At 49.3% G+C, this 10,758-nt stretch overlaps 2 protein-coding genes across 2 annotated transcripts; both read right to left on the minus strand.

The window, feature by feature from the left end:
* On the minus strand, positions 1 to 363 carry LOC124700465. Its single transcript, XM_047232591.1, has one exon. It carries the CDS (start codon positions 361 to 363, stop codon positions 67 to 69), a length of 297 nt encoding a protein of 98 aa, XP_047088547.1. The 3' UTR covers positions 1 to 66.
* Positions 364 to 4,927: 4,564 nt separating this feature from the next.
* Positions 4,928 to 5,224, minus strand: LOC124701073. Its single transcript, XM_047233123.1, has one exon. It carries the CDS (start codon positions 5,222 to 5,224, stop codon positions 4,928 to 4,930), a length of 297 nt encoding a protein of 98 aa, XP_047089079.1.
* Between the last annotated feature and the right edge of the window lie 5,534 nt (positions 5,225 to 10,758).

Here is a 10,758-nt window from a genome sequence, read left to right on the forward strand (position 1 = left end):
TCCTCATCCAATCCAAGAGATGTCTCCTGAAGAACTAACTAACTCCTCGCCGTCGCCGTTCTTCATTCATACGACCTCGTAGATGAGGACCTGGGCGGTGTCGAAGCCGAACCCCGACGGCTGCACGCCGGCGCCGAACCCCGGTTGCAACGTGGCAGCGAAGGGCCGGAAGGCAGCTGTGGCCGCAGCCTCGTGGTCGAAGCCCGCGGCCTTCCGATCCGTCGAGGCGCCCGCGGCAGATGAGGAAGAGGAGGAGGCGGACTGCGGCGGCTTGTAGTACATGCGCGCGGTCTGCGGGCAGTGGGAGTGGAACCTCGCCGCGATGCGCACGCCCATGTCCAGCATCTCCACGTACCGGGCCATGGAGGTTGCTATATATGTCTCCGCCTGTCTCTGCCGAGGGAACACGGTGGAGCAGTGGCTATGGCCTTCTTCCCCTTTGAGGTCGATCGTGCTGTGGTTGAGGTGTGTGCTTTGGGTTGGCACGGGGACGGGGAGAGGGGTGAAGATGGGCTCCGTTGTTATATACTACTAGCAGGGCAGGGGGGGCCTGGCGTGGCCGAGGAGGCAGCTGGGGAAACGGGACTCCGCGGCGCGCATGTTGCGTGTGTCGTGTGTTTCGCGTGGCTTTGGTTTCATGGTGGCTCCTACGGTGCGGTTGCGGATGCCGTGGGTCCCACGGCGTGGGGGTTGACTTTAACGTGCTCCTTTACTTTGGCGTTGCGTCTTGGCAGCGGTTGAGGGAGGCTAACCGATTATTTTTCAGCTCCAAAACGGGGATAGGGAAGGGAGGATCTTTTTCTCACACGTGGCTGCCGCCTAACCATTCTAAAGAAGGCACCGAAAATATCTAGAAAAACTAAGAACCCCGCTAGTGAGAGACCATGGTCCGTCGCACCTCCATGACCTCAAGGTCACGGAGGTGGGATCGGGTCAATTCTTAAAGTTCTGCCTGATATACGGGTTTGGGCTGAAAATTGGGCCATATTAGACCTCGTACCCACGCACCGGCATGTATATTTTCTATAGGTCACCGAAAACCGATCTTCAGCGCCACTATATGTACCGTTCGAAAGGGGTTGATACGAGCCAAAAAATGGTGCTCCCCACCATCGCTTCCTCACCCCCTTCTTTGCAATCCCCACTGCGCATTCACCGTCGCCGACTGCATCCGCGCTCGGATGCCATATATCCGGCACCGCTGCTGCATGATGTCGTCGGGGAGCTACTCAAATCGAACATTAGGGTAGCCAGGTGGGTCGCAGGGCTTTCTCCCACAGATATGAAACCTCCGCCGCCCACGATGATGACGAGGCCCTGAAGCAGTGCTACGGTGCGACGCGCATTTGAAACAACCGATGCTACACCAACTGCAGCATCACGCCGCCGCCCACATTCAGTCAGAGCGAGACGAATATCCCATAGGTGGAGATCTCGTGCGCCGCCACGAGGTGACCTCCCCCGCCGCTCCCGGCGAAGATGGAGGTCGACATGGAGACGAAGTCCACCGACGAGGAGGTTGCCGCTGGAGGCCCACGTGAGGGGATCGGTCCCGAGGACTGAGCTCAAGCGTGTCGCCGTGTTGCTCAAAGAACGCTCGTGTTAGTCCCACGTGTGGGCCGCCAAGCGCCGCCGCAAGGACGAGGAGGTGAACGACCTCCTCCACCGCATGGGCTTCACCATCACCGAGGCGGAGCACCGTGTGAAGAAGATGGATTAGGGCCCAGAAGCGGAGCTACATGCGGCGATCTTCGTTGACCTCGGCTCCGGCAGCGATAATTGAGAACGCGGTTTGTGTCGCCACCTTCTCGCCAGAGCCACATCTTGGTAGAACTAGGGTTAGCGGCGAGCAGATTGGCATAATTTTGTGATTTAATTTTGTATGAAGTATGTGTCAAACTCAATGTTATTGTGTTCATTTTTATTTGAATGTTTCTCCCGCGAAGTCTTTTCTCACCTGAAATGTCGTCTCGGCGGAGCATGGCCCTTCGACAAAGCAGACGACGCTCGTTGACCAGAGCGGCTATGGACCGCCAACCCGTGAATGACCGCTTGTGTGCAGGTGGACTGGCGTTTGCAAGATCGTGGTATTGTGATACCCCTCGACTGCGTTTGGTGGCACTTCTCTGTCATGTGTCTGTATGTTGTCTCCTCTTTTGTCGACGAACATGTACTGTTTATGTCGACCTCCTCTTCTTTTCTGATGTAACAAACTATCTATCCTGACAAATGTCAACCCTTATGGGTGGACAAGAGCCTGGTCTTGTAATGCTCTTTTGAAGCAATATATTCAGGTGGGCAGTCTTTCTCCCCCGGTGAAATTTTCAAAAAAAAAAAGATAGGCTTAATTGTGTGATGTAGTTTCGTATGAACTATGTGTGAAACTGAATGTTACTGTGTTCATTTTTATCTGAATGTTTCTCCCGCGCGCGAAGTTTAAAGGTTTGTGCACGGTGTCTGGTATCTGCTTTACGTGACGAGTTTTCAGACTCCAAATTTGATTTGCGGTGCACTTTTAGAGTTGCTCTCGTGTATCTTGACCATGTACGGAGACGCCGTGGTCCGACGACCACGTAAAAGCGAGCGTGGCCGCGACGCACTCGGCCTGTGAACCAGTGAGGCTTCGAGACGCACACCCACCGCTCGATCGCTGTGGACTGGGCTGACGGACGAGTCCGTTTCGTTCTGCCGTACCTTCTGCGTTCCGTTCACCATCACCGCTCGGTGGCCGGAGCGGCTGGGGCCGTAAAAGCGAGGCATAGTTGACCGGCAACTGATGGCGGAAGGGCCATTTTCTCCTCCACACGCGACGTGAGATGAACCGGCGAGCCGACACTGTCTCGGCGAATAGGGAAGAGAGGGGACGTGGTCTTCGGGAATAATTTTAGGACCGTCGTTATCGCGTGGCTTCCTCACTCACTGGACTCGATCTCTGATGCATAATTAAGAGAGAAGTTGCCAGGGATCGTTGTCGTGCGATACTGGATTTAGCTTTACGCCGGTCGCCATCATCTCGCTAGCCACAGCTCGAATTTATCCGTGCATGCATACATGGTTAGGTGCGATTTCAGCTGCCATGCAACTACTTCTCTACAGCCTATCCTAACAAGTAACAAGGAAAAAGATCGGACCACCTATCCCAGTGAAATGCCAGAAAAGACCACCTCTTAGTGCAAATGTCAAAACTACCGTGGCGGCACGCTAGCCAAGCGACACGTCGCACATGCTGTCGTAGCCGGTGGTGGCAGGACTTGCCGCCGTGAGTGGTGGCGGCACGTTGGACGAACGTCAGGTGGTGGGCCCTGCCGCCACCGGCTGTGGCGGCACGCTGACATGCCACGTCAGCGTGCCGCCACAGCCGGTGGCGGCAGGGCCCACCACCCGGTGGTGGCTTGGCCAGCGTGCCGCCACGGTAATTTTGACATTTGCATTCAGAGGTGGTCTTTTTTGGAATTTCACTGGGGCAGGTGGTCTAATCTGTCAAAATTTCAAGAAGGAATAGATTATTTACTCTTGGTAGACTTTAAGGTAATCCACAATCTAAATGCTTCCGATCGATCCTAGCAGCTATGGATGAACCGATCAACTGATAAACTACTACATTATTTCATTGCAGGTGTGTGATGCCGGTGTAGTATGGCAAGGTCAACATTAGAGACAAGAGGTGATCGTAATAGTTGCATGGATGCTACGAAACAACCAACAATGCATCGCCAAGGATATTTGGGCTTGCCTGAAGCCAAGCAGTTACTGGGAGGTTTTGATGCAACCGAAACCACCAAACATAGTGCCAAGATTGGCCGGTGGCTCATTTCGGACGGGCTGACACCCTCATAGTTTACCTCCATGGAGCGTAAAATTCGCCCAGCCTACTAAACGCGTCCATAGTGTTGATTGATGGTGCATGGGGCGACAGATCGGATGAAAGTTAGGACAACATACACTGGGGCTATTGAAGAGGTGCGGGGTGAAATTTGATCTGCATATAAGTAAGTTCTGATCTGCATAGGACAATTTAGTTGGTCTACGTAAGAAACTAGAGAGGGCGTGTTCTTGTGGATGAGAACTGATTTTTACATAGCACTTTATTAGATGATATAATTAGGTGAAGACAATTTCGTTGCATTGTTGTAATCCTAATCTGTACGGGGACAATTTCCTTGCTTTTTAAAATTGACGACTCTACTCTATATTCCACTTGGGGAATCTTGTTAAGGAATATAAGGATGATCATTAGCTCCATCAAACTACTACTAGTAATTGGAATGATCCATGATTGACTTTCTAAACGCGTTGAATATTCCGCTCGCCGCAAGATTGACCAATCAAAGTACGCCTGAAATAATCAAACATATATATACGCCGGACCAGCAGCTTCGTCCAGATCGATTCGTTGTCACTATGACGATTCCATGCATGTGGTTAGCGGTATCCAACGGCTGCTGAAGGTCCCCTCACTAGGTACTAAACCGAACGCTCCATAATTTAAACCTTGTGACGTCCTGAATAATCCGCCAGCCGCGCCGCGCGCGCGCATGATTAGGTCAGTGGGTGCTGGAGATGACTCATCCACGTACCCAACCCACGCAACCTCGTCCAGTTCGTCGAGCTTCGTATACCTTGTTGTGCAGTTGGTCGATCCTAGGCAGTTTCGCTGACTTCGCCGTTCCTCGATCGAACAGGACTTTCGATGTGGTGACAGGTTTAATAATCAAACAGACAGATAGGATTCATGACAGGTGCAAGGAAGAAGATTATCTTTCTTTGATGAATTCCCACGCGGACAAAAATGAATCAAAGAATGGGGTTATACACAGCTAGTAATCGATCAATTCTTCCTCGGCCGCCGAGAGGAGATCCTCATCCAATCCAAGATATATCTACTGAAGAACTAGCTAACTCTTGGCCGTCGCTAGTGGTTGCTCATTCATACGACCTCGTAGATGACGACCTGCGCGGTGTCGAAGCCGAACCGGCCGGGCTGCACCCCGGCGCCAAACCCTGCTGTTGGCGTGGCGGCGAAGGGCCGGAAGGCAGCGGCGGCCGCCGCCTCGTGGTCGAAGCCGGCGGCCTTCCGATCCGTGGAGGCGCCCGCGGCCGATGAGGAGGAGGAGGCGGACTGCGGTGGCTTGTAGTACATGCGCGCCGTCTGCGGGCAGTGGGAGTGGAACCTGGCTGCGATGCGCACGCCCATGTCCAGCATCTCCACGTACCGGGCCGCCATCGATCGGTCGGTCCCTGCCGAGGGAGCAAGGAGGCGCGGCCGCGCGCGGAGGGAGGAGCAGTGGCTTTTGAGGTTTGAGCTCTGTCCGGCTGTGGAATGAATGATGCGTGTGCTGTTGTTTGGCACGGGGAGAGGGGAGAAATGAACGCCGTGGTTATATAGCTGGGTACGGCGAGGAGGCAGCTCGGAAGCGGCGCGGCGCATGTCGTGGCGTGTGGTGTGTTTCGCGTGGCTTTCGTTCCAAGCTAGCTCTGCGGTGGAAGTTGACTTTAAAGTTTAAACGTGCCCCCTTCACTTTCGGACGGGGTTTCGGCAGCGGTTCGGTTGGGAAGGTTATAATAACGGACTAACGGTGCCATGCGGTTTGACCAAGCACGGAGATCACGCCGTGTCCCCGACGACCACGTAAAAGGGAGCGTGGCCGCGACGCACACCCACTGGATGTGGTATGTGAGACCAATTCGCAAAAACAAACAAAAAAAAAGTACTACTCCCGTAGATATACCTAGAAAATTATATCTGCTCTCTCAGTTTTCTATTAATTGACTTTAATTTAATATAGCGTATAAGAGTTGGCCATTGTCTACCGTCTTCACCATCATTGTCAATATTGACCAGGAAGACAATACCACATACTTTACTATTTGTTATCTATATAATAAATGTAAAATGGTATGGTTGATAAAAAAACATTCAGTTTATTTAATTTTGTTTCTATCTTTATTGTGTAGCAACACACATGTATTAAGCTAGTTGTTATAGGTTCACTTGAAACTGAGGCTTTGCATAATTCATTTTTTCAGCGACTTGTAAGCCACTGGTGGTACTTAACACCAATGTGTTTCCTAATTTCCTTACAAAATTTGTTCTAGCCATTGTTTTAATTTTAACATGACCCATTGCTTCATAACAAACCTCACTTATTTTTGTAGCTTGGTGTCAGTGGCATCTCACGCTCGTCATCCACAACTGTTGATTTCTTCTCATTGATAGCAGTCTCTCGGGTCTCCTCCTCATCATTCAATTCCCAACCAATCTCATTGTTGTATAACCTAGTTTGTTCCCATGATTTCAACCTCTACACCAATTATAATGTTGTTCGTTCCATTTCTCGTCAGGCAGTGGAAGTCCAAGGAACACTTGGACTCGGGATGAACTAAAATGATTTTATACTAAAGTTGTATACTTTAAAAGAAATTAGTTCTTTTGCATTGCATTTTTGGCATAGATAATTACATACCAAGGTTGGTAAATCTTAGTTCTAGTGTTCTTGTTACACATTTTAATGTATATGTTCAAATATATTTCATTTTTCATATTTTATTTTTTTGTCAAAAATGAGGACTCAACTGTGCTTTTACAATCCTAATAGTTGTATAGTATATATAATTATTTATGCTATAGATCTCTAAACTGTACGGTCAAACAAGTATGTTCATAAGGGTTTCTAGTATGTGACTAGATAACTATATTCACTTAAACTCTCGAAGCATGAATTAAACTGTAGGCATGATTCTTTGTTGGATTTGTGTGAAATATAACATAAAAACTAAAATGGTTCAATAATAAGTTGGCAGTGTGTGTGCATGCTGCGAAAGACTTCTGCTTCAATACACCCTTTTTACCAAACGTAAACACAACAACAATTGAGATTGCTCTATACATCTTTGATACCTTCGATCCAGATTATATGATTTTACTACTCTTTTTCTTTCTTTAAGAGATCCTAGATTTATCGAATCCACAAGAAGATTGCTAATGGTGTAAGATCACTACAATCGAGAATTTGAAATTTCATATAGACGTTGTTTCCGCGGCCCAATTCCTTCCTCGATTTTGTTTTAAAATCGTGTTGTGGAGTTAGCTGATCTCACTAGCTTAGAACTTGTTTGGCGATCCTCGAACAGGACTTTGGATGGTCGGCGGTGACAGATTTGACAATATAATAGACGAGGGGATCTATGATAGGTGTAAGCAAGAAAATCATGTTTCATTTCTTTAATCAATTCCCGGTTCAACCGGCGGTCTGGTCGGGTTTTTAAAACTATAGGATGCGGTCGTGGGTGGATTAGGTTTCTCGCCCGTCGCGCTCAAGTGCTACGGATCGCTGCTCAGATCGCTTCCGTGCATGTACCGAGTGGACCAAGGGATTTCAGCCGGCACTACTCCTTTGTTTCAAAATATAAGGATCGGGCATGTAGCTCATGCCACTAAAATACTCTAGATCTTTCTCGTTTTAAAATAAGTGTTTTAGATAAAATTATAATAACATTTATTTTGGAACGAAGATACCACGTGTTAGAGCATGTACAATGAAAAGTGTTTAGAGCGGTTGCCTAAGCATCGGTGTTTATTTGTACTGAGCACCTCTCATGTACAAATAAATATTAATGCTTAGCAAAAAAAATTGCTTTATTTTTCTAAGCACCCACCTAACCATCTCCCATTGTACATGAAACGTATAGACATGGTATTGGACACATCAGGAACTTGATGGGATTGGGAAGTGTGACATGCTGAATGGCAAAAATTGAGTAAAAAATTAATAGAACGAGCATCGCTTTCAATTTTCCTCTAACCCTCAACTGAACTTGGGGTAGTTTTGTTTTTTACAAAATCAGTTGCTTATAAATTTCCAAATAAGATATGATGAGCGATCTCCTCGGCAATGCTCACCATGAGGGGCTTAGGGTTGACGGAATCATACAGGTTAGCATGAGACATCGGATACCAAACGAACAGAATGCGAGGTTACCCAGGTTCGGGGCCCTCGATGAGGTAAAATCCTTACTCCTGCTTGTCTGATCTTTTTTTTTTAGATCAATGGCTGCATCTTTATTCAAATCATGGCAACATCACATGCCAGAGAGTTTACAAGATACTCCGGGGGTACCCCGATCCACGAATTACAACGCTTATTCTCACAGCCATCTTTCGCTAATTTATGCACGGCACCATTGCAAGCTCGCCGCACATGCTGAACCGAGTGATCAGCAAAACCCCGCAGGAGAAGCTTAATCTCCTCGACCAATGGCCCATGAATCGACCTGTCCACCTCCTTCGACTGCAATTTAGCTACCGCCCCCATGCTATCTGTTTCCAGCACCAGTTTGGCGACTCCCGTTTCGCGAGCAAGGAGTACTCCTCGGCGACATGCTAGGAGCTCAGTCCTCTCAGCGTCGCACACAGAGGGGAAAAATGGCAGGCTCCAGCCACAAAGCCTCCATGGTGATCCCGGAGGACCACACCGCCACCTCCATAAGCTCCACTCAAGGGCATAGCACCATCTGTATTCGCCTTATGCCAACCTGTTGCAGGGACAGACCATTTGCAAGATGGAGACGGTTTGGCCGTTCCCCTGGACTGCGCCGTCGCTGCCCACTCTTCGATCAGAAACATAGTCCTTCTCACATTACTGTCAGGACTTTCGACACTCAATGAGTGCCTGGCCTCATTCCTCGCAAACCAGAGCTGGGAGAGCAACATCATCGCAAATGATAACTCCTTCTGCCCCAGCCTCCCAAGCCAACCTAGTAGCCAGCTCTTCAAGTCCCGATAATGCTGAATTGTATCGGGTGGTTCAGCCAAGGCTAGTTGTGTTCTCTGCCTAAGTAGCTCCCAGGCATGACGTGCATGAGGGCATTCCCAAAACCGGTGTTTTAGGCTTTCCTCTCGGTTACACACCACACAGACAACACCATCTTTGATCCGACGCCGCCTCAATTCACCACCCACTGCAAGGCCGTTCTGTACTAACCTCCAACAATGAATTTTCGTCTTGTTGGGTACCATTGCCGACCAGATAGCCAGCCAGCCCTTGTGATCCTCACACGTACTTGATGGTCCTGGGTTGCCCAACTGATTTCTCTTGATCTGCATTCCGAGATGATACGCCGAACGGACACTGAACACACCGTTCTTGGTGTAATTCCATGCTTGATAGTCAACAGCTCCGGCACAACCTACCGGTATCTTCAGTATGTCCTCGACGTCCACCTCAAAGAATGTTTCCCTGAGTTCTGCTTCATCCCAACCCGAGCCATCATCTAGCAGCAACTCACTAGCCAGCTCCACTTCCTGGTCCGGCTGATGCCCAACAGGTCGCTTCACACTATCTCTAGGTATCCAGTTGTCTGCCCAAATTTTCACCTTCTGACCGTCGCCAATTCTCCATATAAGACCCTCCTTGAGCAGTTCCCGCCCGTGCAGGATGCTCCTCCATGTGAACGACGCGCGCTTTGGACATTTGGCCGCCATAAAATCACCATTCTTGAAATACCTAGCTTGGAGTACTCGCGAGCACAAGGATCTAGGGTCTGTGACCATCCTCCACGCTTGTTTTGCCAGAAGCGCTTGATTGAAGATTTCAAAGTTGCGAAATCCCATTCCCCCGCTCCTCTTAGTCTCACACATCTGATCCCAACTTATCCAATGAACCTTGCGATGCCCATCCGCCGCACCCCACCAGAACCTAGAGGCAATTGATTTCAACGAGTTGCACTGGCCCTTATTCAATTGGAAGCAGCCCATAGCATAGGTGGAAACCGACTGCAACACCGATTTAACTAGGACCTCTTTTCCAGCCTTTGATAGTCCTTGGCCTTTCCACCCAGAAACTTTGCTCCGTGATCTATCTGTGAGGCTCTTGAAGGCTCCCCCTTTTGAGCGTCCAACCACTGTCGGTAAGCCGAGGTACTTCTCCGAGAGCGCCTCACACGTGATACCAATAATAGATTTGAGCTCCTGCCTTGACGCTTCCTCACAGCCCTTGCCAAAGTAGATAGACGATTTCAAATAATTAACCTTTTGTCCCGAGCTCACCTCATACTTACTCAATACCGAGCGCAGGGCCTCCATGATACTTGTCGTAGCCTCCAAAAACACCACACTATCATCAGCAAACAAGAGATGCGTAATCGTAGGCCCCTCCCTGCCAAACTTGACTCCCGCTAGCTGCGCCTCAGCCTGTGCTTGGCGTAGTAGCGCGGAGAAACCTTCAACGCAAAATAAGAACAGGTACGGTGACAGCGGATCACCTTGGCGCAAACCCCTTGAAGGAGAAAAGGAATCCGAGGTTACTGATGGCGTGTATTTCACACGTTCGTTGGGCAACCCCAAGAGGAAGGTATGATGCGCACAGCAGCAAGTTTTCCCTCAGAAAGAAACCAAGGTTTATCGAACCAGGAGGAGCCAAGAAGCACGTTGAAGGTTGATGGCGGCGGGATGTAGTGCGGCGCAACACCAGAGATTCCGGCGCCAACGTGGAACCTGCACAACACAACCAAAGTACTTTGCCCCAACGAAACAGTGAGGTTGTCAATCTCACCGGCTTGCTGTAACAAAGGATTAACCGAATTGTGTGGAAGATGATTGTTTGCAAGAAAACAGTAAAAGCAAGTATTGCAGCAGATTTGTATTTCAGTATTAAAGAATGGACCGGGGTCCACAGTTCACTAGAGGTGTCTCTCCCATAAGATAAAAGCATGTTGGGTGAACAAATTACAGTCGGGCAATTGACAAATAGAGAGGGCATA

Source organism: Lolium rigidum, chromosome 3 (assembly GCF_022539505.1).
Source record: "Lolium rigidum isolate FL_2022 chromosome 3, APGP_CSIRO_Lrig_0.1, whole genome shotgun sequence".
NCBI classification, from domain to species: domain Eukaryota; kingdom Viridiplantae; phylum Streptophyta; class Magnoliopsida; order Poales; family Poaceae; genus Lolium; species Lolium rigidum.

Coding starts and splice junctions, on each gene's coding strand:
- LOC124700465 (XM_047232591.1), bottom strand. CDS start 363: ATGGCCCGGTACGTGGAGATGCTGGACATGGGCGTGCGCATCGCGGCG.
- LOC124701073 (XM_047233123.1), bottom strand. CDS start 5,224: ATGGCGGCCCGGTACGTGGAGATGCTGGACATGGGCGTGCGCATCGCA.